The sequence below is a fragment of the Calonectris borealis genome, chromosome 34 (assembly GCF_964195595.1).
Source record: "Calonectris borealis chromosome 34, bCalBor7.hap1.2, whole genome shotgun sequence".
NCBI lineage: Eukaryota > Metazoa > Chordata > Aves > Procellariiformes > Procellariidae > Calonectris > Calonectris borealis.
Genome location: NC_134345.1, coordinates 432,226 through 457,686, shown reverse-complemented (window position 1 = coordinate 457,686; position 25,461 = coordinate 432,226). Strand labels below are relative to the sequence as shown.

The 25,461-nt window shown below is 70.5% G+C and overlaps 5 protein-coding genes and 2 long non-coding RNA genes across 13 annotated transcripts in view; 4 read left to right on the top strand and 3 right to left on the bottom strand.

The window, feature by feature from the left end:
* The window catches only part of HCFC1 (host cell factor C1), an 18,015-nt gene extending 17,992 nt beyond the window's left edge, over positions 1-23 (top strand). The window contains exon 27 of the mRNA XM_075134874.1: positions 3-23. Coding sequence (XP_074990975.1) covers positions 3-23 — 21 coding nt within the window. The remainder of the gene's footprint in view (positions 1-2) is intronic.
* Positions 24-813: 790 nt separating this feature from the next.
* Positions 814-10,475, bottom strand: G6PD (glucose-6-phosphate dehydrogenase). The gene is given in 15 exon segments (XM_075134873.1): positions 814-903; positions 1,282-1,300; positions 1,697-1,789; positions 1,877-1,953; positions 3,134-3,151; positions 3,153-3,370; positions 4,238-4,424; positions 4,720-4,813; positions 4,896-5,021; positions 5,098-5,253; positions 5,992-6,209; positions 7,190-7,298; positions 8,191-8,228; positions 9,565-9,686; positions 10,398-10,475. Coding segments are annotated over 15 exon segments (1,620 nt in total). The 5' UTR covers positions 10,453-10,475.
* A 163-nt stretch (positions 10,476-10,638) lies between these two features.
* Positions 10,639-16,091, top strand: LOC142074297 (NF-kappa-B essential modulator-like). Its single transcript, XM_075134872.1, has 11 exons — positions 10,639-10,684; positions 11,645-11,907; positions 12,441-12,485; positions 12,593-12,694; positions 12,781-12,890; positions 13,469-13,609; positions 13,693-13,789; positions 14,839-14,988; positions 15,067-15,193; positions 15,809-15,869; positions 15,948-16,091. The coding sequence occupies exons 1-10, from the start codon at positions 10,639-10,641 to the stop codon at positions 15,826-15,828; spliced, it is 1,101 nt and encodes a 366-aa protein (XP_074990973.1). The 3' UTR covers positions 15,829-15,869; positions 15,948-16,091.
* LOC142074272 (uncharacterized) lies at positions 13,926-14,431 on the bottom strand. Its single transcript, XR_012670573.1, has 3 exons — positions 14,302-14,431; positions 14,030-14,181; positions 13,926-13,969 (listed from the first exon to the last, which is right to left on the bottom strand). It is a non-coding gene; the product is annotated as an uncharacterized LOC142074272 (long non-coding RNA).
* A 138-nt stretch (positions 16,092-16,229) lies between the features above and the next one.
* LOC142074257 (selenide, water dikinase 1-like) lies at positions 16,230-20,514 on the bottom strand. Its single transcript, XM_075134784.1, is given in 10 exon segments — positions 16,230-16,724; positions 17,583-17,795; positions 17,868-17,967; positions 18,581-18,671; positions 18,755-18,909; positions 18,997-19,104; positions 19,628-19,686; positions 19,689-19,730; positions 20,239-20,295; positions 20,298-20,514. Coding segments are annotated over 10 exon segments (1,440 nt in total). The 5' UTR covers positions 20,476-20,514; the 3' UTR covers positions 16,230-16,287.
* Positions 20,515-20,946: 432 nt separating this feature from the next.
* On the top strand, positions 20,947-25,366 carry SLC35A2 (solute carrier family 35 member A2). Of its 6 annotated transcripts, none has more exons than XM_075134788.1 (5): positions 20,947-21,141; positions 21,859-22,057; positions 22,384-22,495; positions 23,402-24,048; positions 25,133-25,366. In XM_075134788.1, exons 1-5 carry the CDS (start codon positions 21,075-21,077, stop codon positions 25,158-25,160), a joined length of 1,053 nt encoding a protein of 350 aa, XP_074990889.1. In that variant the 5' UTR covers positions 20,947-21,074; the 3' UTR covers positions 25,161-25,366. The 6 variants fall into 6 exon arrangements, with proteins under 6 accessions (XP_074990889.1, XP_074990888.1, XP_074990887.1 ...); XM_075134787.1 differs by having other exon boundaries at positions 20,950-21,141; positions 23,390-24,048; XM_075134786.1 differs by having other exon boundaries at positions 21,010-21,141; positions 21,875-22,057; positions 22,384-22,535.
* On the top strand, positions 24,082-24,847 carry LOC142074270 (uncharacterized). Of its 2 annotated transcripts, none has more exons than XR_012670571.1 (2): positions 24,082-24,224; positions 24,311-24,847. It is a non-coding gene; the product is annotated as an uncharacterized LOC142074270 (long non-coding RNA). The 2 variants fall into 2 exon arrangements; XR_012670570.1 differs by having other exon boundaries at positions 24,283-24,847.
* Positions 25,367-25,461: the final 95 nt, after the last annotated feature.

The following is a 25,461-nucleotide window of genomic DNA, read 5'->3' as shown; positions in this document are numbered from 1 at the left end:
AGGAACAGCCGCAGTTCCAATAAATACGAGGGGTGGCCGGAGGCGCTGGAGATGGAGGGGTGCGTCCCCCGGCGGCCCCCAGACCCACGGTGACCCCCAAGCTGCCCCCCAACCCCCCCCCGGGGGGGGCACCCCCAAATATTTGGGGGGTGGGGGGGAAGAGGGGCAGGGCTGGGTCCTTGTCCGTCCCCCCCCCCCCCCCCCCCCCCGGGGTGAGAAATAAAGGCTGGAGCCTCGCGGGTGGATGGTGGCGTTTTGGGGGGGCTGCCCCCTAAGTGAGGGGGGGTGCCCCCTAAGTGAGGGGGGGTGCCCCCCAAGTGACGGGGGGTGCCCCCTAAATGGGGGGGGGGGCTGCCCCCTAAGTGATGGGACAGGGGGTGATTAGGAGCGGCTGGTGTTAATTAGCAAGGGCTGGGGGTAATTAAGGAGCCCTGCGGGGGTTAATTAGCCCTGGGGGGGGGTTAATGAGGGGGGGATTAATTAGGGCGGGGGAGTTAATTAAGCTCGGGGGTAATTAGGGGGATGGGAGTGAATCGGGGGGCTTTGGTCCCAGCTTGGGGGGGGGCTGTGGGGCAGGAGAAAGGGGCTATGGGGCAGGAGAAGGGCGCTATGGGGGGGGCTATGGGGCAGGACGGGGGTGCTATGGGGCAGGAGAAGGGCGCTATGGGGGGGCTATGGGGCAGGACGGGGGGCTATGGGGCAGGACGGGGGGGCTATGGGGCAGGAGAGCGGTGCCGTGGGGCGTCCGCCCGCAGCCCGGGGGTCAGGAGTGCTGTACGGGGGGGGCTGGGGCGCCGTGGGGCGCCGTGGGGCTCAGAGGCGGTGGGGGTTCACCCAGCGGTAGGTGCCCTCGTAGAGGAAGCCGGCGCGTTTCAGCAGCTCGTCCGCCTCCGCCGGGCCCGGCTGGGGGGGGGGGCACGTTAGGGGCTGCCCCACGGCGGGGCCCCCTGCCCCACGGCACCCTACGGACCCCTCCCACCACCCTGGAGACCCCCAACCCTGCCCCATAGATTGCCCCGTACCCGAGACCTGCCCCACAGCCCCTCCCCCCCCGTTATCTGCCCCATGGCACCCCACAGCCCCCCCCATAGCCCCCCCCAACCGATACCTGCCCCACTGCCCCCCACCTGCCCCACAGCCCCCCCCATAGCCCCCCCAACCAATACCTGCCCCATAGCCCCCCACCTGCCCCACAGCCCCCCCATAGCCCCCCCCAACCGATACCTGCCCCATAGCCCCCCACCTGCCCCACAGCCCCCCCATAGCCCCCCCAACCAATACCTGCCCCACAGCCCCCCACCTGCCCCACAGCCCCCCCATAGCCCCCCCACAACCGATACCTGCCCCACAGCCCCCCCACCTGCCCCATAGGCCCCCCAACCTATACCTGCCCCATAGCCCCCCCACCTGCCCCATATCCCCCCCACCTGCCCCACAGCCCCCCCCATAGCCCCGCCACAACCAATACCTGCCCCATAGCTCCCCCTGCCCCATAGCCCCCCATAACCCCCCCAGCCCCCTCGCCCCAGAGCCCCCAGAGCCCCCCCAGCCCCATAGCCCCTCCCACTTGCCCCCCAGCCCCCCCCCAGCCCCCTCATAGCCCCCCCCGCCCCATAGCCCCCCCCACTTGCTCCACAGCCCCCCCAGCCCCCCACAGCCCCCCCCGCCCCACAGCTGCCCCCCAAGTGCCCCCCACCTGCCGTGGGGGTAGGGGATGGGCGCCTCCCCCCGCTCCTCGATGCTGTGCAGCAGGGGGGTGAAGATGCGCCAGGCCTCCCGCAGCTCGTCACTGGGGGGGGACACCCCAAAATTGAACACGGGGGGGGGGGTGGGGGGACACCCCAAAACCCCCCCCGCCCCCCCCTGCCCCCCCAACCTGCGCACGAAGTGCATCTGGTTCCCGCAGAAGACGTCGAGGATGAGGCGCTCGTAGGCGTCCGGCAGCTTCACGTCCTGGGGGGGACAGGGGTTTTGGGGGACCCCCAGGGTTTGGGGGGGCCCCCAGGGTTTTGGGGGACCCCCAGGGTTGGGGGGGACCCTCAGGGTTTGGGGGGGCCCAGGGTTTGGGGGGGCCCCCAGGGTTTTGGGGGGACCCCAGGGTTTTGGGGGGACCCCAGGGTTTTGGGGGACCCCCAGGGTTTGGGGGGGCCCCAGGGTTTGGGGGGGCCCCCAGGGTTTTGGGGGACCCCCAGGGTTTTGGGGGGGCCCCAGGGTTTGGGGGGGCCCCAGGGTTTGGGGGGACCTTCAGGTTTTGGGGTCTCCCCAGCCTTTTGGGCTCCCCGTCCTACTTTTGGGGTCTCCACTGCCATTTTTGGGGTCCCCACCACCGTTTCAGACCCTCCCTGGACATTTTTGGGCTCCCCCTGTGCCACTTTCGGGGTCTCCACCACCATTTTTGGGGTCTCTGCCATTTTTGGGGCTCCAAGTGGCATTTTTTGGGTCTTTGTGGCATTTTGGGGTCTCCATAACCGATTTTGGGGGCTCCACTGCCATTTTGGGGCTCCAAGTGCCATTTTTGGGGGCTCCACCACCATTTTTGGGGCTCCACCGCCATTTTGGGGTCTCCAAGTGCCATTTTGGGGGCTCCAAGTGCCATTTGGGGGCTCCAAGTGCCATTTTTGGGGGCTCCACCACCATTTTGGGGGCTCCAAGTGCCATTTTTGGGGGCTCCACCACCATTTTGGGGTCTCCACCACCATTTTTGGGGTCTCCACCCCCATTTTGGGGTCTCCATAACCGATTTTGGGGGCTCCAAGTGCCATTTGTGGGATCTCCACCACCATTTTTGGGGCTCCACCCCCATTTTGGGTCTCCACCACCATTTTGGGGCTCCAAGTGCCATTTTTGGGGTCTCCACCACCATTTTGGGGTCTCCACCACCATTTTGGGGTCTCCACCCCCATTTTGGGGTCTCCACCACCATTTTTGGGGCTCCAAGTGCCATTTTTGGGGTCTCCACCACCATTTTTGGGGCTCCAAGTGCCATTTTTGGGGTCTCCACCCCCATTTTGGGGTCTCCACCCCCATTTTGGGGGCTCCAAGTGCCATTTTTGGGGTCTCCACCACCATTTTGGGGTCTCCACCCCCACTTGGGGGCTCCCAGTGCCGCTGGTGGGCGCCGCGGGGCCCTGACCTTGTAGCGGTTGCCGTAGGGTGAGGTCCAGCTCGGACTCCTCGGGGTTGAAGAACATCCCGGGCTTCTTGGTCATCAGCTTGGTGTAGACGGCCTCGTCGGGCTGCACCCGCACCACCAGCTCGTTGCGCTTGCACTGGCGCCCGAAGATGTCCCCGGGCACCTCCCGGAACTGCAGCCGCACCTCGGCCTTGCGCTCGTTCAGCGCCTTCCCGCAGCGCAGGACGAAGGGGACGCCTGCGGACGGCCCGCGCCGGCGCCAGCGTCACCGGTGGCATCAGCGTCAACATCATCATCAACGGCATCATCATCAACGGCATCATCAACATCAACGTCAACATCAACATCAACGTCACCATCATCAACGTCAACGTCAACATCGTCAACATCATCGTCAACGTCATCACCATCAACGTCATCGTCAACATCAACGTCAACATCATCATCAACGCATCGTCAACATCAACGTCGTCAACATCACCATCATCACCATCGTCAATGTCATTGTCATTGTCATCATCAACGTCATCAACATCATCATCAACGTCATCAACGGCATCATCAACATCACCATCGTCAACATCAACATCGTCAACGTCACCATCATCACCATCATCAACGTCATCGTCATTGTCAACATCAACATCACCATCATCATCGTCAACATCACCATCGTCATTGTCATCATCAACGTCATCATCGACATCATTGCCAACATCGTCATTGTCAACATCAACATCATCATCGTCATTGTCAACATCATCGTCATCGTCATCATCATGAACATCATCACCAACATCAACGTCAACGTCATCATTGCAACGTCATCACCGTTAACGTCAACATCGTTATTGTCAGTCATCGTCAACATCATCAATGTCATCATCAACGTCATCATCGTCATCGTCAGTGTCATCATCATCAACATCATTATCAATATCAACGTCATCATCATCATCGTGAACGTCGTCATCATCAACGTTATCATCGTCAACATCATCATTGCAACGCCATCATCATTAACGTCAACGTCATCATCATCTACATCATCGTCAACGTCACCACCATCACCACCGCCACCGCCATCGTCCCCCCGGCACTCACCGTCCCACCGCTCGTTGGCCACGCGCAAGATGGCGGCGGCGAAGGTGGCGGTGGTGGAGCCCGGGGGCACGGTGGGATCGTCCAAGTAGCCCTTCTGGGCTTCGGGGGGGCCGGCGGGGTTGCCCACGTACTGGCCCAGGACCACATCTTCTGGCTCCACCGGCCCGATGCACTTCAGCACCTTCACCTGGGGGGGGGACGTAGTTGTGGGGGGCCACCATGGGGGACGCGGTGATGGGACGTGGTTGTGGGGGGCCACCGTGGGGGACGCGGTGGTGGGACGTGGCTGTGGGGGGCCACCGTGGGGGACGCGGTGATAGGACACGGCTGTGGGGGGCAGGACGTGGTTGTGGGGGGCCACCATGGGGGATGCGGTGACGGACGTGGCTGTGGGGGGCCACCATCGAGGTGGCCCACAGATGTGGCCCGAGGGGTGGCGGGGACCCCGTGGGGACCCCGTGGGGACGAGAAACCCCCCCCACCTTCTCATCCCGCACATCGTCGGGGTCGGTGGAGGCCGGTTTCTCCATGGCCACCAAGCAGAGCATCTGCAGGAGGTGGTTCTGCATCACGTCCCTGGGGGGCAGGACGGGGAGGGTGGCCCTGGGGACGTCACCGCGGCGGGCGGGGCCGCCCCGGGGACCTCCCCGGACCTCACCGGATGATCCCGAAGTCGTCGAAGTAGCCGCCGCGCCCCTCGGTGCCGAAGGGCTCCTTGAAGGTGAGGACCACGCAGGCCACGTTGTCCCGGTTCCAGATGGGCCCGAAGATGCGGTTGGCGAACCTGGCGGGGCGGGGGATGGGCGAGGGGCTCCGGGGGGGGGCCCGGGCGCCCGCCCCCGCCCCGCGCCCGCCCCCACCTCAGCACCATGAGGTTCTGCACCATCTCCTTGCCCAGGTAGTGGTCGATGCGGTAGATCTGCTCCTCGCGGAAGAGCTCCCCGAGGTGGCGGGAGAGGGCGTCCGAGCTGGCCAGGTCCCTCCCGAAGGGCTTCTCCACGATCACCCGGTTCCAGCTGGGGGGGCGGGGGGGGGGCGCTGGGACACCCCCGGGCTCCCCGCCCTGAGGGTCCCCCCGCCCCCGGGGTCTCCTCCCCCGCCCCCGGGGTCTCCTCCCCCGCCCCGTGTCCCTTGTCCTTGGGGTGTCCCCCCCCCCCATGTCCCTTGTCCCCGGGGTCTTCCCCCCCCCGTCCCCCCCCCAGGCTCTCCCCCTCCCCAAATCCCCACTCCTGGGGTCTCCCCCACCCCGTCCCCACCCTGTGTCCCCACCCCATGTCCCCTGTCCCCAGCGTTTCCTCCTCCCCCTGTCCCCATCCCCGGGGTCCCCCCTCCCCCATCCCCCCCCAGGCTCTCCCCCTCCCCCCTCCCCCATCCCCGGGGTCCCCCCTCCCCCATCCCCCCCCCAGGCTCTCCCCCCTCCCCCATCGCCCATCCCCGGGCTCTCCCCCTCCCCCATCCCCAGGCTCTCCCCCATCCCCCATCCCGGGGTCCCCCCTCCCCCATCCCCCCCCAGGCTCTCCCCCTCCCCCATCCCCCATCCCAGGCTCTCCCCCTCCCCCCATCCCCATCCCAGGGTCCCCCATCCCCGGGGTCCCCCCTCCCCCATCCCCCCCCCCCCAGGCTCTCCCCCTCCCCCATCCCCAGGCTCTCCCCCTCCCCCATCCCCTCCAGGCTCTCCCCCTCCCCCATCCCCCGGCTCTCCCCCTCCCCCGCCCCCCCCCCGGGTCCCCCCCCCCCGCCCCCCGTCCCCTCACCCCCCGCCCATGCAGGCCTGCCGGATGTGGCGGGTGACGGGCAGGTAGAGGCTGGGGGGCAGGGCCAGGTAGAAGAGGCGGTGGGCGCGGGCCCCCCCGGGCAGCCCCCGCAGGTGGGCGTCCAGCGCCCGGAAGGCCCCCTCCTCCCCGTACTGCCCCCGCACCAGGCTCTGCCGCCCGAAGAAGGCCCCCAGCCGCTCCTCCTCCTCGGGGGCCGCCTGCGGGAGAGGCGGGCGTGGGGGCACCCGGGGGCGGGGGGAGGGGGGAGGGGGGTACCCGGGGAGGGGGGAGGGGGGCTGGGGGCCCCGGGAGCGGGGGGAGGGGGAGGGGGGCTGGGGGCACCGGGGCACCCGGGGGAGGGGGGAGGGGGGCTGGGAGCACCCCAGGGCTCTGGGGACAAGAGGTGGGGGGACATGGGGACACCCAGGGGATGCGGGGGTACCCCAGGGCTCTGGGGACAGGGGAGGGGGGGCAGGGGGCACCCGGGGGCTCTGGGGATGGGGAGGGGGGGCAGGGGGACACCCCAGGGCTCTGGGGACAAGAGGTGGGGGGACATGGGGACACCCAGGGGCTGTGGGGACACCCAGGGGCTGTGGGGATGGGGGACAAGGGGCCATGGGGACACCCAGGGGACAGGGGACAGGGGGCAAGGGGACACCCCAGGGCTCTGGGGACGGGAGGTGGGGGCACGTGGGGACACCCAGGGGACGTGGGGACACCCCAGGAGTCTGGGGACAGGGGACAGGGGGCCATGGGGACACCCATGGGACGTGGGGACAGGGGGCAGGGGGACACCCCAGGGCTCTGGGGACAAGAGATGGGGGGACGTGGGGACACCCAGGGGACATGGGGACACCCCAGGGCTCTGGGGATGGGGGACAGGGGGCCATGGGGACACCCAGGGGACGTGGGGACAGCCCAGGGCTCTAGGGACAGGGGGACACAGGGACACCCACGGGACGTGGGGCAGGGGGCCATGGGGACACCCCGGGGCTGGGGGGGGACACCCAGGGGACATGGGGACACCTGGGGATGCGGGGACACCCAGGGGCTGGGGGGGGGACAGGACATGGGGACACGGGGACACCCAGAGAGGCGGCATCCCCACGGGGGGGGACACCCTCCCCACGGGGGGCCCTTTGGGGACATCTGGGGCCCTTCGGGGACATTTGGGGACGTCTGGGGACAGGGGCGGTACCTTGAGGTAGGGCAGGGTGGCCTGGCGGATCTGCTCCACCGTCAGGGGGGTGCGGGCGAAGCCGACCACGCGCGTGTCATCGGGGAGCAGCCCGTCCCGGAAGAGCCACCTGCGGGGACAGCGCCCCCGCGTCACCCCCGCCCCCGCGCCACCCCCGCGCCGCCCCCGCGCCGCCCCCGCGCCACCCCCACCGCCCGCCGGGACGGGGCCACCCACGCCGGGGGCCGTGGGGGCGGCAACGGGGACGGCGGGGACCCTGGTGGCCCTGGGGACAGTGGTGGTCATGGTGGCCCTGGTGGCCGTGGTGGCCCTGGGACCCTGGTGGCCCTGGGGACAGTGGTGGTCATGGTGGCCCTGGTGGCCGTGGTGGCCCTGGGGACCCTGGTGGCCCTGGGGACAGTGGTGGCCCTGGGGACAGTGGTGGCCATGGTGGCCCTGGTGGTGGCCGTGGTGGCCCTCGTGGCCCTGGGGACACTGGTGGCCATGGTAGCGCTGGTGACAGTGGTGGCCCTGGGGACCCTGTGGCCCTGGGGACAGTGGTGGCCCCGCTGGCATTGGTGGTCCTGGTGGCTGTGGTGGCCTTGGTGGCCCTGGGGACAGTGGTGGCTGTGGTGGCCATGGTGGCCCTGGTGGTGGCCCTGGTGGTTCTGGGGACAGTGGTGGCCGTGGGCACCCTGCTGGCCTTGGTGGCCCTGGTGGCTGTAGTGACCCTGGGGACAGTGGTGTCCCTGGGGACCATGGTGGCCCTGGTGGTGGCCCTGGTGGCCCTGGGGACAGTGGTGGCCCTGGGGACAGTGGTGGTCATGGTGGCCCTGGTGGTGGCCCTGGTGGTGGCCCGGGTGGCCCTGGGGACTGTGGTGGCCCTGGTGGCCCTGGTGGTGGCCATGGTGGCCCTGGGGACAGTGGTGGCCCTGGGGACAGTGGTGGTCATGGTGGCCCTGGTGGTGGCCCTGGTGGCCCTGGTGGTGGCCCGGGTGGCCCGGGGCGGCGCGGGGACGTACCAGACGGTGGGGTAGATTTTCTTCCGGGCCAGGTCCCCCTGCGGCGGGGGAAGGGCGGGGCTGAGGCCGGGCACAGCTCGCCGCAGCGATGGCCGCCCCGCCCCCGCCCCTCGTTAGCCCCGGGATTAACGAAGCCGCAGGAATGCGCTGAGTCGGGGCGGGGGATGGGAGGGACGGCGACGGCCCCGCCCCCGCCCGGGGGGTTACACAATGGGGGGGGGGGGGGGGGCGGGGGGTTAATTAAAGGGGTGTTGGGTAACGAGGCGGGGGAAGGGATCCAGGCGTCCGGGCGGGGCCGGCCCCACGGGGGGGGGGGGGGGGGGGGGGGAGGGGGAAGGGGGGGGAGGGGCAGACACCCTGCCCTCCCCCCAGGGGACCCGGGTGGCCAGACGCCGCGCCCTGCCCCCCCTCCCCCCCGGGGGAGTCAGGCCACCCCGCCCCACCCCCACCCCGCCTCCGGGGCGGGGGAGGGGCACCCCCGCCTCTTCCCCTTCCCCTTCCCCTCCCCCACCCCCAAGGGACCCAGGCGCCCCGTGTTGCCCCCACCCCCCCATTGCCCCATAGCCCCCCCATATTGCTCCCAGCCCCCCACATTCCCCCCCCAGCCCCCCATAATCCCCCATAGCCCCCCCATATTGCCCCCAGCCCCCCATATTGCCCCATAGCACCCCCATTCCCCCCCAGCACCCCATAATCCCCCATAGCACCCCCATTCCCCCCCCAGCACCCCATAATCCCCCATAGCACCCCCATTCCCCCCCCCAGCCCCCCTATTGCCCCATAGCACCCCCATTCCCCCCCCAGCCCCCCATATTGCCCCATAGCACCCCCATTCCCCCCCCCAGCACCCCCATATTGCCCCATAGCACCCCCATTCCCCCCCCAGCCCCCCCATATTGCCCCATAGCACCCCCATTCCCCCCCCAGCCCCCCATATTGCGCCATAGCACCCCCATTCCCCCCCCAGCACCCCCATATTGCGCCATAGCACCCCCATTCCCCCCCCAGCACCCCCATATTGCGCCATAGCACCCCCATTCCCCTCCCAGCCCCCCATATTGCCCCATAGCACCCCCATTCCCTCCCCCAGCACCCCCATATTGCGCCATAGCACCCCCATTTCCCCCCAGCCCCCATATTGCCCCATAGCACCCCCATTCCCCCCCCCAGCACCCCCATTTCCCCCCCAGCCCCCCCATATTGCCCCCCACCCCTCCACACCACCCCCCAATATCACCCCAGCCCCCCAATTCCCCCCCCCAAACCCCTTCATTTCCCCTTCCCGGCCTGTACTTGCCCCCCCACCCCCCCCATATCCCCCCCCCCAGCCCCCCCATATCCCCCCCCCAGCCCCCCCAGCCCCCCCCAACTCACGGAGGCCCCGAAGATGATGAAGACGTGGGGCTGGCCCTGGAGGAAGGCCTCGTCCCGGCTGAGCTCCTGCCGCAGCATCCCGCACACCTCCGACCGGCTCAGCTCCGGCCCCGCCATCGCGCCTGGGGGGCCGGGGACTTGGGGGGCAGGGCCGGGGACTTGGGGGGCAGGGCCGGGGACTTGGGGGGCAGGGCCGGCACTTGGGGGCAGGACGGGGACTTGGGGGGCAGGGCCGGGGAATTTGGGGGGCAGGACGGGGACTTGGGGGGCAGGGCCGGCACTTGGGGGGCAGGGCCGGGGTGTTGGGGGGGCAGGGCTGGGGACTTGGGGGGCAGGGCCGGGATTTGGGGGGCAGGGCCGGGGTGTTGGGGGGCCAGGACGGGGAGTTGGGGTGCAGCCCCCCCCCTTTTGCCCCCCTCGCCCCCCATCACCCCCTTTTCATTACCCCCCACCCCTCAGTGGCCCCCCAGCCCCCCAAATCCCCCCAAAAGCCCCCTCCCCAACGGCCCCGATTCCCCCCCAGGGCCTTACTTACCCCCCCCCAGCCCCCCAAATCCCCTCAGGACCCCCAATTCCACCCCCCAGCCCCTCAAATCCCTCCCCAGGACCCCCGATCCCCCCCCCCAGCCCCCCAAATCCCCTCAGGACCCCCGATCCCCCCCCCCGACCCCCCAAATCCCCTCAGGACCCCCAATTTCCACCCCCCAGCCCCTCAAATCCCTCCCCCCGACCCCCGATCCCCCCCCCCAGCCCCCCAAATCCCCTCAGGACCCCCGATCCCCCCCCCCGACCCCCAATTCCCCCCCAGGGACCCCCATTCCCCCCGCCCCCACCTTCCCGCTCCGGCCGCGGAACCGCCGCTCCCCTCACGCTCGCGCGGCTCCCCATTTCCCTCACGCCGGCCACGCCCCCTCCAGCCCCTCCGCTGACCAATCACCGCCAAGCCGCCGGCGCGCCGGCCAATGAGAGAAGCGTAACTAGAGGGAGCGGCGCGCCGCTTGGGGGCGCAACCAATAGGAGGAGGCGATGGGCGGGGCGAGCGATCCCCCTCTCCCCAGGTGTTGCGGCGGCGCCATGACACTTAGCGAGGCGGAAGCGCGGCGGAAGCGCCGTGACGCCAGTTCCGCTTCCGGCGGAAGCAGGAAGGAGCGCTAGAAGCGGGGGGGAAGCGGCGGAGGCGGCGGCCGCGGCCCCTCGCAGCTCCCCGGGCCCCGCGGCCGATGAGCGGCGGCCGGTGGCGGCGGCCGGCGGAGATGGTGCAGCCCGGGGGAGGCGGCGGGGCCGGCCCGGGGCCCGGGAGCGGAGCTGAGGGGGGGGCGGCCGGGGAGGAGGAGGAGGCGGCGGCGGCGGCGGCGGCGGCGGCGGCGGCCGGGAGGGGCCCGCCCGAGCTGGGGAGCCCCGAGGGGCTGCAGCGGCTGCTGGCTGAGAACCGGGAGCTGAAGGTGAGCGGGGGGGGGGGACTGGGAGGCGCTGGGGGGGGACTGGGGAAACTGGGAGGTGCTGGGGGGAAACTGGGAGGTGCTGGGCGGGGACTGGGGGAACGGGGAGATGCTGGGGAGGGACTGGGAGGGGCTGGGGGGTAATTGGGAGGTGCTGGGGGGAACTGGGGAAACTGGGAGGTGCTGGGAAGGAACTGGGAGGTGCTGGGCGGGGACTGGGGGAACGGGGAGGTGCTGGGGAGGGACTGGAAGGGGCTGGGGGGTAACTGGGAGGTGCTGGGGGGAACTGGGAGGCGCTGGGGGGAACTGGGGAAACTGGGAGGTGCTGGGAAGGAACTGGGAGGTGCTGGGCGGGGACTGGGGGAACGGGGAGGGGCTGGGGGGTAACTGGGAGGTGCTGGGGGGGAACTGGGAGGCGCTGGGGGGAACTGGGGAAACTGGGAGGTGCTGGGGGGAAACTGGGAGGTGCTGGGAAGGAACTGGGAGGTGCTGGGCGGGGACTGGGGGAACGGGGAGGTGCTGGGAAGGAACTGGGAGGAACTGGGAGGGAACCAGGGGCACTGGGAGGGAACTGGGAGGTGCTGGGGGAGGACTGGGGGGGACTGGGAGACACTGGAGTGGGAGCGGGGGGGAACTGGGAGGCACGGAGGGGCCGTACTGGGGTGCCTGGGAGCACTGGGCCCTGGGGAGCCCGCAGCGGGTGACGCGCTGTCCAGCGGCGCTGCGGCGCAGCAGCGAGGCGGTGCGGGGGCGCTGCGAGGAGCTGCGGCGGCTGCAGGCGCTGCGGCGGGCGGAGCGGGAGCTGCTGCGGGGGCGGGCGGGGCAGGCCCGCGCCCTGGTCGAGCGCCTGCGGGCGGAGCGCGACGAGGCCGCCCGGCCCCGCCCCCCCGCCACGCCCACCCCGGTACGTGTCCCCCCCGGGTCCCCTCGTGTCCCCCCCTCTGTCCCCCTGCACATCCCCCACGTCCTCCCCTCTGTCCCCCTGCCCCCTCCCCATGCCCTCACTGTCCCCCCGTGTCCCCCCCCGTGTCCCCCCCCGTGTCCCCCCCCGTGTCCCCCCCGTGTCCCCCCCATGTCCCCCCCGTCCCCCCCGTCCCTCTCATGTCCCCCCCATGTCCCCCCGTCCCCTCACTGTCCCCCGTCCCCCCGTCCCCTCACTGTCCCCCCCCGTCCCCTCACTGTCCCCCTGTCCCCCCCTGTCCCCCAGCCCCCCGAGGTGCCACCGGCGGAGGTGGCCGCCCCGCAGGACCCCCCCGCCTCCCCCCCGCCCCCGCCCCGCAGCCAGGACGAGGACGTCCCCGAGGACCCCGAGCCACCCCGGGGGGACCCCGCCACCCCCCCGGACCCCAGGTGAGCCCCCCCCCGCCCTTTTTGGGGACCCCCCTGTCCCTTTTTGGGGACAACCCCCCCCCTTGACGCCGTCCCCGTCCCCCGCAGCCCCACGGAGCAGCTGAGGCAGCGGCTGGCGCTGGTGGAGGCCGAGTGAGTTTGGGAGGGGACCTCGGGGAGGCTTTGGGGACCCCGGGGACACCTCGGGGACCTCGGGGACCTTGGGGACACCTCGGGGCGCGTCTCTCTTTGTCCCCGAGGCTGGCGGCGGCGCGGGCGGCGCAGGCGGCGGCGGAGGAGCGGGCGGGGGAGGCGGCGCGCAGGCGGAGCTGCAGCTCCAGGCCCTGCGGCGGCAGCTGGAGGTAAGGGGACGCTCGGGGGACGTTGGGGACGCTTTGGGGGTGGGGGTGGGGGGGGGGGGGGAGGTGACACGGGTGTCCCCAAACAGCAGGACAAGGCGTCGGTGAAGGCGCAGGTGACGTCGCTGCTGGGGGAGCTGCGGGAGAGCCAGAGCCGGCTGGAGAGCAGCCGGAGGGAGCGGGAGGAGCTGGAGCAGAGGTGGGGACCGTCCCCAAGGGGGGGGGACCGTCCCCAAGGGGGTGGGGACCGTCCCCAAGGGGGTGGGGACCGTCCTGGGGGTTGGGGACCGTCCCCAAGGGGGTGGGGACCATCCCCAAGGGGTTGGGGACCGTCCCGGGGGGTTGGGGACCGTCCCCAAGGGGTGGGGACCGTCCCCGGGGGGTGGGGGCCCCCTCACCGTCCCCAAGGTTCTTGTCACCGTCCGTGGGGACCTGACACTGTCACAGGGGGTGTGGGGGGGACCCTGTCAGCGTCCCCAAAGTTCTTGTCACCGCCTCTGGGGCCCTGTCACCGTCCCCAGGGTGTGGGGCCCTGTCACCGTCCCCAAAAACCCCGTCAGTGTCCCCAGGGAACTTCTCGCTGTCCCCAAGGGCCCCATCGCTGTCCCCAAGGGCCCTGTCACCGTCCCCAGGGTGCGGGGGCCCTGTCACTGTCCCCAAGGTCCCCATCCCCGCGGCCCCTGTCCCCGTCCCGGGTCCCCAGGACGTGTGGGGGGGGTGTCCCCGCCCCCCCGGGGCCTTTGGGTGTCCCCGGCGGGTGACGCGGGCGTGGCGCAGGGCGCGGTCGGCGGGGGAGCGGCGGCGGGCGCTGGAGGAGGCGGCGGCCGGCCACGCCCTGCAGCTGGACACGCTGCGGCTGCAGGTGCAGAACCTGGAGGCCGCCCTGCGGGTGGAGCGGCAGGGGGCCACCGAGGAGAAGTGAGCGTCCCCCCCCTGTCCCCAACATGTCCCCAACGTCCCCCCGCCTCCCCCCGTGTCCCCAACGTCCCCGCTGTCCCCAGGCGCAAGCTGGTGCAGCTGCAGGTCGCCTACCACCACCTCTTCCAGGAGTACGACGCCCACATCAAGGCCACCTTGGAGGGGGACAAACGCAGCCAGGTTGGGGACCGTCACCTCGGGGAGGGGGGGGGGACACAGGGGGACATCGGGGGGGGGTCCTGGGCTTGTGTTGGGTCCCTTGGGGACACCGGGGTGGCTTTTTGTGTTCTTGGGGACACGTGGGTGGGTCCTGGTCTTGCATTGGGGACACTTGGGTGGCTCTTTGTCCCCTTGGGGACACTGGGGTGGCCTCTGGGGACCCCGGGGTGGCTCCTGGCCCCATTTCAGCCCCTTGGGGACACAGGGTGGCTCCTGGTGCCCTTGGGGACACTTGGGTGGCTCCTGGTCCTGTATTGGGTCCCTTGGGGACACCTGGGTGGCTCTTTGTCCCCTTGGGGACACTGGGGTGGCCCTTGGGGACCCGGGGGTGGCTCCTGGCCCCATTTCAGCCCCTTGGGACACTTTGGTGGCTCCTGGTCCCCTTGGGGACACTTGGGTGGCTCCTGGTCCTGTATTGGGTCCCTTGGGGACACCTGGGTGGCTCTTTGTCCCCTTGGGGACACGGGGGTGACCCTTGGGACACGGGAGTGGCTCCTCATCCCCTTGAGGACACGGGGGTGGTTCTTGGTCTTGTGTTGGGTCCCCTTGGGGACACTGGGGTGACTCTTTGTCCCCTTGGGGACACCTGGGTGGTTCCTGGTGCCATATATGGGTCACTTGGGGACACTGGGGTGGCTTCTGGTGCCCTTGGGGACCCAGGGTGACGCTTGGGGACACTGGGGTGGCTCCTGGGGACCCCGGGGGTGGCTCCTGGCCCCATTCAGCCCCTTGGGGACACGGGGGTGGTTCCTGGTCTTGTGTTGGGTCCCCTTAGGGACACTGGGGTGACTCTTTGTCCCCTTGGGACACTGGGGTGGCTCCTGGTGCCCTTGGGGACACTTGGGTGGCTCCTGACCCCATATTGGCTCCCTTGGGGACGCCGGGGTGGCCCCTGGGGACCCGGGGGTGGCTCCTGGCCCCATTTCAGCCCCTCGGGGACGCCGGGGTGGCCCTTGGGGACCCGACGGCAGCTCGGGGACCCCTCGGTGACCCCCCCGGGGGTGACGCAGGGGACGTGGCGGCAGCTGGGGGCGGCGCGGGCGCAGCTGCAGCAGGCGGAGGAGGCGCTGGCGGCCAAGCAGGAGCTGATCGACAAGCTGAAGGCGGAGGCCGAGCGGCACCGCGCCACCCTGGAGACCATCCCCGTGCTGCAGGCCCAGGTCTGGGGGGGCCCCTCCCCCCCCCCGGGGGCCCCTCCCCCCCCCCTGACCCCCCCCTGACCCCCCCCTCCCCCCCAGGCCGACATCTACAAAGCGGATTTCGAGGCGGAGCGGGCGGCGCGGGAGCAGCTCCACGCCCAGCGCGAGGCCTGCAGGAGGCCCTGGCCCAGCTCCAGCTGCGGGTGGAGGCCGAGGGCGCCGCACGGTCAGGGGAGCCCCCCGAAACCCCCCCCCGCACCCCCAAATTCTCCCCCCCCGGGTCCCCCCCTTGCCTTCCTACACCTCCCCCAGCTCTTCCTCGGACTCTCCAATCTACTGTAAACCCCCCCCAAATCCACTTGGGGTCCCCCCAAATCTACCCAAGACCCCCCCCCAAAACTTGCCCAGCCCCCCCCCCCAAATCCCCCCCTGCACCCCAAAACTCCCCCCCTGCACCCCCAACCCTCCTGGGTCCCCCCCCCTTTCCTTCTTAGAGCTCATCCTCCCCCAGCTCTTCCTCGGACTCTCCAGCCTACTTGTGGCCCCCCCCAAAACCTGCCCAGGGCCCCCCAAAATCCCCCTGGCCCCCCCAAACTCCCCCCCTGCACCCCCAAATGCCCTGGGGCCCCCCCTTTTCCTTCCCAGATCTCATCCTTCTCCAGCTCTTCTTCAGCCTCACCCTAGACCCTCCAACCTTACCTTAACCCCCCCCAAAATCTAACTCAGACCCCCCCAAAAACCTGCCCAGGGCCCCCCCAAACCTGCCTGCACCCCCCAAACTAACCTGCCCCCCCAAAATACCATCACCGCCCCCCAAATTTCCATGCCCCCCCCCCCCCAGAGTCCGCATGGAGGAGATGAGGAACCGCCACTCGGAGCTGCGGCCCCGGCAGCGGCGGGGGGTGAGTATTTGGGGGGGGGGGCACCCCAAAAACCCCCTCGGGGGGTGCAGGGGGGTGACAGCGTCCCCCCCCCAGCAGGTTTTGGGGGGCTGCCCGCCCCCCCGAGGAAGAACCCGTCCTCTGCTGCCCCAAGTGCCAGTACAAAGCCCCCGACATGGACACGCTCCAGATCCACGTCATGGATTGCATCAAGTGAGGGGGGGGGGGCACCCCAAAACCCCCCCCAAACCCCCCTTGGGGGGGTGCCCCACCCCTAGAGGACCCCCCCCAAACTTGGGGGGGACCCCCCAAAAAATCGGGGATGAATTTCAAGGTATTAAAACCCTGCGGGGGAGGGAAAAAAAAAACCCCATCTGATTTGCTCTTTATTGCCCCAATTTTTTGTTTTTGGGGGGGGGGGGGGGGCCCCCCCCCAAAATCAAGCGCCCCCCCCGATTCCCCCTCCCTGAGGAGGGGGGGGTCCTCGGCCCCTCCCCCGCCCCGCGCCGGGCTTTTGGGGAGGGGCGTCACGCTTGGGGGGGGTCGATTTTTTGGGGGGGGGGGGGGGGGGGGGTGTCTTTGCCCGCTGCTCATCCAGGCAAAGTTGGGGTGCGGGGTGAGGGGGGGGGGGGGGTCCCCTAAAACGGCCGCAGGGGGGCGGCGTCCCCCGGGGGGTGCCGGGGCTGTCGGGGGGGGCGGGGGCCCCCCGGGGGGCCACCTCGATGAGGCGGGGTTTGTCGATGACGCGGGCGCCGCGCGGCCCCTTCTCCACGATGCCGATGATCCAGGCCTGGTGCCCCTCCCCCCGGCCCGGGGCCTTCAGCTCGGCGCAGAACCGGGCCGCCTGCTCCCGCGGCAGGCAGATGAGCAGCCCCCCTGGGGGGGGGGGGTCAGGGACCCCCGGAAGGGGCGCTCGGGAAACGGGGGGGCTCCGGGGGGGGGTGGGGGGGATATGGGGGTGGGGGGGGGGGTTTCTATCCCCCAGACGCCCCCCAAATTAGGGGAGCCCCCCCCCCCCTTAAAACCCAGAACACTTGAACCTTCCTCCCCGGGGAGGGTGAGGAGGGATGGCGCCCCCCCCCCCCCCCAATTTCATCCCCCCACCCCAATTTGGGGGACACCCCCATTTTAGGCCCCCCCCCCCAATTTGGGTCCCTCCCACCTTAGGGTTCCCCCACTTTCGGTCCCCCCCACTTTAGGGTCCCCCCCACTTTTGGTTCCCCCGCCCCGATTTGGGTCCCCCCCACTTTAGGGTCCCCCCACTTTTGGTCCCCCCCAATTTGGGTCCCTCCCACCTTAGGGTCCCCCCACTTTCAGTCCCCCCCACTTTAGGGTCCCCCCACTTTTGGTCCCCCCCAATTTAGGTCCCTCCCACCTTAGGGTCCCCCCACTTTCGGCCCGCCCCACTTTTGGGTCCCCCCACTTTTGGTCCCCCCCAATTTGGGTCCCTCCCACCTTAGGGTCCCCCACTTTCGGTCCCCCCCACTTTCGGGTCCCCCCACTTTTGGTCCCCCCCAATTTGGGTCCCTCTCACCTTAGGGTCCCCCCACTTTCAGGTCCCCCCACTTTCAGTCCCCCCCCAATTTGGGTCCCCCCCACTTTAGGGTCCCCCCACTTTTGGTCCCCCCCAATTTGGGTCCCTCCCACTCTAGGGTCCCCCCCACTTTAGGGCCCCCCGCACTTTTGCCCCCCCCACTTTTTGGGGCCCCCCCCCCTTTCGGGGTCCCCCCTTACCCGAGGTCTCGGGGGCGGTGCCCTGCAGCAGGCCGAAGCGAGCCCCGCAGGCCTTGCTGACGGCGGCCATCTTGGCGATGACGGGCAGGTTGTGGATGACGAAGGCCACCTCCTGCCGCTGCTGCCCCGCCAGCGTCCGGGCGTGGCCCAGGATCCCGAACCCCGTCACGTCCGTCGCCGCGTGCGCCCCGAAAGCTCGCATCAACCCGGCGGCTGCGGGGGGGTGGTGGTGATGTCATCCAACGCGTCATCAACCCCCCCTCCCACCCCACCCGAGGGCCCTACCGGTGCGGTTGAGCATGGCCATGCTGAACATGGCCTCCTGGTAGGCCAGCTCCACCTCCTCCCGCGTCACCACCAGCTTGATCTTGTTCCAGCGTTCCGGCTGCGGGGACAGCGGGGGTGGGGACACAACCCCCAGGGTGGCTTTGGGGGCTTCTTGGGGACATCGTGGGGTGGTTGGGAACCCCGTGGTGGAGCTTAGGGACATCTGAGGTGGCTTAGGGACATCTGGGGTGGAGCTCAGGGACATCTGGGGTGGCTTAGGGACATCTGGGGTGGCTTGGGACCCCCGTGGTGGTTTTTCGGGACATCTGGGGTGGCTTGGGGACCCCCATGGTGGATTCTCCATCCCCTTGGGGACATCTGAGGTGGCTTAGGGACCCCCGTGGTGGATCTCCATCTTCCTGGGGACATCAGGGGTGACTCAAGGAACCCACAGGGTGGCTCTCGGTCTACTTGGGGACATCTGGGGTGGTTCTCGGTCCCCTTTTGGGTCCCCTCAGGGACACTGAGGTGGCTCAGGGTCCTCTTGGGGACACCGGGGTGGCTCCTGGCTCCACTTTGGGTCCCCTCAGGGACACCAGGGTGGCTCTTGGGTCCCCTTGGGGCCATCAGGGGTGGCTTTTGGTCCCATTTCGGGTCCTCCTGGGGACACGGGGGTGGCTCCCCGCCCCCTTGGGGACCCCGGGGTGTCCCCAGTCCCCACCCAGACTCACGTTGTCCAGCCACTGGTGCGCGCTGACGGCCACCTGCGTCCCCAAGGGCTTGGTGAGCACCAGGACGTCCCCGGGGACGGCGCTGTCGGGCCTGGGTGACACAAAGACGGGGGATGTGACACAAAGCGGGGGGTGACACAAAGAGTGACCCCCCCCGCCACCCCCCCCACTCACATAATGAACTCGTTAGGCTGACAAACGACGGTGGCCACGCCTCCCACGATCACCCAGGGGTTCACCACCGTCTGGCCTCCCGTCACCGACGTCCCCCCGTCCTCCGCCGCGTCCCGAAACCCCTTCACGATCAGCGGCATGATCTTCTCCCGCTCCTGGGGGGGGAGGGGGGGGGCACGAAATGGGGGGGTCACCCCCTTGTCCCGACCCCCCCAGCGTCCCCTTTGTCACCCCCGCGTCACCTCCTCCGTCATCTTCTGGCTGACGCTGAGCAGCATCAGCATGTTGTCGCACTCGGTGATGCCCATGGCGTAGAGGTCGCTCAGCACGTTGGCGCAGGCGATGCGGCCCTGGGGGGGGGGGGGGCGGGACACCCCGGGGGATTTTGGGGGGGTCCCCGGGGGGTTTGGGGTCCCTGGGGGGGGGGATTTGGGGTCCCCGGGGTGGGATTTGGGGGGGCCCGGGTGCGATTTGGGGCTCTAGAATGAGATATTGAGGGCTGCGGGTGGGATTGGGGGGGTCCAGGATGGGGATTGGGGGGCCCTGGTGGGATCTGGGGGGGCGCCGGGGGGGTTTGGGGGTCTGGGGGTGGAACTGGGCGTCTACGGGTGGGATTTGGGCGTCCTCTGGTGTGATTTAGGGTCCCTAGAAAGGGATTTAGGGGTTCCCGGTGGGATTTAGGAGTCCCGCGGTGGGATTTGGGGTCCCTAGAATGGGATTTGGGGGTCCCAGGGTGGGATTCGGGGGTCCTAGGGTGGGATTTAGGGTCCCTAGAATGGGATTCGGGGGTCCCCGGGGGGGGATTCGGGGTCCCGGGGGGGGATTTGGGGTCCCGGGGGGAGTTGGGGTCCCGGGGGGAGGTCCCCCCGTTACCATCATGTAGGGGTCCTCCACCAGCGGGTAGAAGAAGTCCGTGGTCTGCACCAGCGAGAGCCCCCGTGCCGCAGGGGGATGACGCACGAGTCCAGCCCGATGCCTGGGGGGGGCGGGGTCAGCGCGGGGGGGGCGGAGCCAGCGCAGAGGGGGCGGGGTCAGCGCGGGGGGCGGGGTCAGCGCAGGGGAGGCGGAGTCAGTGCGGGGAGAACAGTCCGCGGGGGGGCGGAGTGAGCGCCGGAGGGCGGAGTCCGCGGGGGGGGGCGGAGTCAGCGCAGGGGGCGGAGTCCGCGGAGGGGCAGAGTCCGGGGGGGGGGCAGAGTCAGTGCAGGGGGCGGAGTCAGCGCGGGGGGCGGAGTCAGCGCCGTGGGGGCGAAGTCCGCGTGTGGGGGGGGCGGAGTCCGCGGGGGGGGGGGGGGCGGAGTCAGCGCGGGGGGCGGAGTCAGCGCGGGGAGGGGGGCGAAGTCCGCGTGGGGGGCGAAGTCCGCGTGGGGGGCGAAGTCCGCGTGGGGGTGGGCGGGGTCAGCGGGGAAGCTCCTCCCACCCCCCTTTACACCCCCCGTCCCGTCCCCCCCCCGCCCCCCGCCCCCCGCCCCCCGCCGCCGCCTCACCCAGCGCCGGGCTCCCGCCGCTCTCCGCTTCCGGCCCTTCCCCGCCGGCCGCCCGCTGCCCCCGAGTCCCGCCAGGAGCCTGAGCAGCGTCTCCTGCGGGACTTTGCAGCCTCAGCCCCGCAGCTCCCCGTAGCCCGTCAGCCGCCAGCCCGGGTCCAGGCCCAGCGCCGCCGGCTCGAAGGGCCGGTACCCGCCGGGACCCGGCGCGGCCGCGGGGGAACCGGAGAGCGCCGCCATCTTGGTCTGCGCCCGGCCGGAGTGGGCGGGGCTGCTGCTACAGGGAGGCGTGGCGGTGTGAGGGGAAGGGGGCGTGGCCGCTCGCTATTGGGGAAGAGGCGAGCGGGGAGCGGAGCCGGCGGGGATTGGGCGGTCGGTGGGGAAGGCGGGGAGGACGAGGCGGGCGGGGATTGGGCAGTGGGGGGAAGGAGGCGGGGCGAGCGGGGATTGGGCGAGTCGGGGGGTGAGGAGGGGGGCGGGGGATGGGGTGGGAGGGGGAAGGAGGCGGGGCGAGCGGGGATTGGGCGGTGGCTGGGAGGAGGCGTGGCCGCCCTGCGGAGTGTGGCGGGAAGGGCGCGAGGCGAGGCGCTGATTGGCCGGCTGGGCGAAGGGGCGGGGCGATTCCGGCGGGGGGGGGGGAAGGGGAGGCGTGGCGGGCCGCGGCAGCCGCGCATGCGCCCTGGCTCTATGGCCCCTGCAGGTCCTCCAGGGGCTCCCCTCTAGCCCGCCCGCCCGCTCTCGATGCTCCGCCCCCCGCTCTGGGCGGTACCGCTCCGTGGCCGGAAGCGGATGTGACGCACAATGCGGAAGTGCCGCGCCGTAGCCGGGCAGTTGCCACCATGGCAGCGGCGGGAGAAGGCGGCGGCGGCGGCGGCGGCAGCGGCAGCGACCTGGGGCCGTCGACAGGTGAGGGGGGGCCGGGGGGGGCTGTAGGGGAGACCAGGGCGGCTGTGGGCCGGCCCAGGGGTGCTGAGGGGGGCTATAGGGGGGTCTGGGGGGGCTATAGGGGGCTATAGGGTGGACCGGGGGGGCTATAGGGGGTTCTAGGGCAGACTAGGGGGATCTGGGGGGGCTGTAGGGCAGATCAGGGGGTCTGGGGGTGGCTATAGGGGGCTACAAGGCGGACTGGGGGGCTGTAGGGCGGATTAGAGGGGTCTGAGCGGGCTCTAAGTGGACTGAGGGAGCTATAGGGGCCTCTAGGGTGGACTAAGGGGGTCTGAGAGGCTATAGGGGACTATAGGGTGGACTGGGAGGGCTATAGAGGGCTACAGGGCAGACTAGGGGGGTCTGGGGGTGGCTATAGGGAGCTATAGGGTGGATTAGAGGGGCTGGGGGGGCTATAGGGTGGGTGGAGTGGACTGAAGGGGCTATAGGGGAACGGGGTGGGGGCTGTGGGGCAGAGCAGGGGGCCTGGGGGAGGTTATGGGGCAGAAGAAGGGGGGCTGGGGGGGGTTATAGGGGACACCAAGGGGGCTATAGGGTGGATCGGGGGCTATAGGGTGGATCGGGGGGCAGGGAGAGCCCTTGGGCAGATGCCACTGCCTGGGGGTTGCTTTGGGTCCGTGGGTCCGGGCGTGGGGCAGGCGTGGGTCCGGGCGTGGGGCAGCGTGGGCGGGCCCCCAGTGACGGCCGCCCGCAGTGTCGCGGCGGGTGAAGTTCGCCAGCCTGGGGGTGCTGGTGGTGCAGAATGCGTCCCTGGTGCTGAGCATCCGCTACGTCCGCACCCTGCCCGGGGAGCGGTTCCTGCCCACCACCGCCGTCGTCATGGCCGAGGCGATGAAGGGCGGCGCCTGCCTCCTCCTCATCCTCCTCCAGCACCGCGGTGAGGGCGGGGGGGCACGGGGGGGGGGGACGTGAGGGGACACGGGGGGGACGTGAGGGGACACGGGGGGACGTAAGGGGAGACGGGAGTGGATGTGGGGGACACTGGGGGGATGTGGGGGACACTGGGAGGACGTGAGGGGACACGGGGAGGGGACCTGGGGGGAGCCTGGAGGACACAGGGGGACGTGAGGGGACACTGGAGTGGATGTGGGGGACACTGGGGGGACACTGGGGACACGAGGGGGACACAGGACATGGCAGGGACACGGGGGAGGGGGCCCGAGTGTCACCGCTGTCCCCCCCGTGTCCCCCCCCCCCCCCCAGGCAGCCTGCGGCAGACGGCGGTGACGCTGCACGAGGCGGTGGTGGGACAGTTTGGGGACACGCTGCGCCTGGCCGTCCCCTCCCTCATCTACACCCTGCAGAACAACCTCCAGTACGTCGCCATCTCCAACCTGCCCGCCGCCACCTTCCAGGTGGGACCTCGGGGACCTCGGGGACACGGTGGCATGCGGGGGACCCCACGTCCCTATCGTTGTCCCTTTCCCCGGCCCCGGAGCGTCTCGGTGTCCCCGTCTGCGGCATTGCGGTGGTGGCCCTGTCCCCACGGTGGTGGCCGCGTCCTTGATCGTGTCCCCGTCCCCACGTCCCTGTCCCCGTGGTGGTGGTGGCCATCTTCGTGGTCGTGTCCCTGTCCCCATGTCCCTCACCCCATGGCGGTGTCCCCGTCCCCCGTGTCCCCGTCCCTGTGGCAGTGTCCCCATCCCTGGGGTGGTGTCCCCGTCCCCATGACAGTGTCCCCATCTCCACGGTGCTGTCCCTGTCCCCCCATCCCCCTCACCCTGGCGCTGTCCCCATCCCCCGGTGATGTCCCTGTCCCCGTCCCCCCGTCCCCATCCCCTGGCGCCGTCCCCGTCCCCCCGGCCCTGTCCCCCCATCCCCCGGCGCCGTCCCCCCGGCACCGTCCCCGTCCCCCCGGCGCCGTCCCCGTCCCCCGGCGCCGTCCCCGTCCCCCTGGCCCTGTCCCCCCGGCGCCGTCCCCGTCCCCCTGGCCCTGTCCCCCCGGCGCCATCCCCGTCCCCATCCCCTGGCGCCGTCCCCGTCCCCCTGGCGCCGTCCCCCCTCCCCCGCCCCCGTCCCCCCTCCCCCGTCCCCCCGGCGCCGTCCCTGCCCCCGTCCCCCGGTGCCGCCCCCGTCCCCCCGCCCCCGTCCCTGTCCCCCCAGCGCCGTCCCCGTCCCCCCTCCCCCGTCCCCGTCCCCCCGTCCCCGTCCCCCCGGCGCCGCCCCCGCCCCCGTCCCCGTCCCCGTCCCCACGGCGCTGCCCCCGCAGGTCACCTACCAGCTGAAGATCCTGACCACCGCCCTCTTCTCGGTCCTGCTGCTGGGGACGTCCCTCTCCCGCCTGCAGTGGCTCTCCCTGGCCCTGCTCTTCGCGGGGGTGGCCCTGGTCCAGGCCGAGCAGGTCCGCGCCCCCCCGGGGGGCCCCCCTCCCCCCCCGGGGCCCCCCCAAAGTTACGCCGTGGGGCTGGCGGCCGTGGCCGCCTCCTGCCTCTCCTCCGGTTTCGCCGGCGTCTACTTCGAGCGGCTGCTGAAGACGCGGGGCGGCTCCATCTGGGTGCGCAACGTCCAGCTGGGCGCCGTGGGGACGGCGGTGGGGCTGGCCGCCATGCTAGCCGCCGAGGGCTCGGCGGTAGCCGCCTTGGGGTTTTTCTACGGTTATAACCCGGCCGTTTGGGCCGTGGTGGTCAATCAAGCGGCCGGCGGGCTACTGGTAGCCGTGGTGGTTCGTTACGCCGATAACATCTTGAAGGGCTTCGCCACCGCCCTCTCCATCCTGGCCTCCACCCTCGCCTCCGTCCACCTCTTCGGCTTCCGCCCCCGCGGCCCCTTCCTGGCCGGCACCGCCATGGTCCTGGCCGCCGTCTACCTCTACGGGCGCCCGCGCGGCGGCGGCGGCGGCGAGGGACGGCAGCAGGACGGCGGCGCCAAGTCAGTGGGGGCGTGAGGGGGGGAGGAGGAGGGGAGGGAGGCCCTGCCCCCGCCCCGGCTTGGGGAGGGGGGGAGGGGGTGGGGGGTGTTGGTGGTGGGGGTCCAGGAAGGGTCGTTAGGTGAGGAGGGAGCCGGTGGGGTTCGTTAGGTGGTGGGGACCCATTAAGGTTCGTTAGGTGGTGGAGGACCTGGTGGGGTTCGTTAGGTGATGAGGGACCCATTAGGGTTCGTTAGGTGGTGAGGGCTCATTAAGGTTTATTAGGTGGTGGTGGAGGACCTGGTGGGTTCGTTAGGTGACGGGGACCCATTAGGGTTCATTAGGTGAAAGGGACCCATTAGGGTTCGTTAGGTGATGAGGGCTCATTAAGGTTCATTAGGTGGTGGTGGAGAACCTGGTGGGGTTCGTTAGGTGATGGGGACCCATTAGGGTTCGTTAGGTGGTGGGGACCCATTAGGGTTCGTTAGGTGGTGGAGGACCTGGTGGGCTTCGTTAGGCGACAGGGCCCCATTGAGGTTCGTTAGGTGGTGGAGGAGCTATGGGGGTTCGTTAACTGACGGGGACCCCTGGGGTTCGTTAGGCACCCGGAGGTGAAGGTTAATGAGGGGGTGGGGACACGCCCCCGGCTCGTGGGGCCCCGGGGGGCGGGGCCCCGGGGGGCGGGGCCCCGGGGGGCGGGGCAGGATGTACAGATTTTATAGGGGGGGAGGGGGGACCCGGCGCGTTTTTAACTGTGAATCGGGGCTAATAAAGGCAGATTTGGTTAACGGCCGCGTGCTGGGGGGGCACTAACCCCACTAACACCTGCGTCTGGAGCCGTATAGAATCCATAGGGACCCCCCAGGCGCTGTATAGAATCCATAGGGACCCCCCCGGGTGCCATAAGATCCCTCTGGGCGCCAAAAAGACCCTCCCCAGGTGCCATAGGGACCCCCCGAGGCCATATAGGAGCCACAGGGACTCCCTCAGGGCCATATAGGAGCCACAGGGAGGCCCTCAGGGCCATATAATATCCATAGGGACCCCCCCGGGGGCGTATAGGAGCCATAGGGCCGCCCTCAGCCCCGGGGTCTCTCTCTCTTGCAGGTCTCCCTCCAAGGACAAGGGCTCCTGACGGGATCACCCGCCCCCCCCCCCCCCGCGCCCTATAGGGGCCATACGGACACCCCCGGCCCTATAGGCGCGATACGCACCCGCCCCCGGGCCCTATAGGGGATGTATAGACGCCACGCGCGCTCCTTAGGGGCTCCGTGCCCCCCCTCTCCGCGGGGATCGGGTTTAACGTCGATTTTCGGGTGAATTAAGCCGATTTCGGTAAAACCCCGGCCCTAAAGATTCCATAGGGGGAGGGAGTCCTCCGCGCATGCGCCGCCCCGGCCCCGCCCCCCGCCCTCCCATTGGCCGGCGGGGCAACG

Bases quoted from the DNA above. Each gene is read 5' to 3' on its own strand.
- LOC142074297 (XM_075134872.1), top strand. From the start codon at position 10,639: ATGACACTTAGCGAGGCGGAAGCGCGGCGGAAGCGCCGTGACGCCA. The intron at 12,695-12,780 runs GTAAGGGGACGC...GTCCCCAAACAG, and splicing joins CCCTGCGGCGGCAGCTGGAG to CAGGACAAGGCGTCGGTGAA. The intron at 12,891-13,468 runs GTGGGGACCGTC...GGCGTGGCGCAG, and splicing joins CGGGAGGAGCTGGAGCAGAG to GGCGCGGTCGGCGGGGGAGC.
- SLC35A2 (XM_075134785.1), top strand. From the start codon at position 21,075: ATGGCAGCGGCGGGAGAAGGCGGCGGCGGCGGCGGCGGCAGCGGCAGC. The intron at 22,058-22,383 runs GTGAGGGCGGGG...CCCCCCCCCCAG, and splicing joins CATCCTCCTCCAGCACCGCG to GCAGCCTGCGGCAGACGGCG. The intron at 22,536-23,389 runs GTGGGACCTCGG...CTGCCCCCGCAG, and splicing joins TGCCCGCCGCCACCTTCCAG to GTCACCTACCAGCTGAAGAT.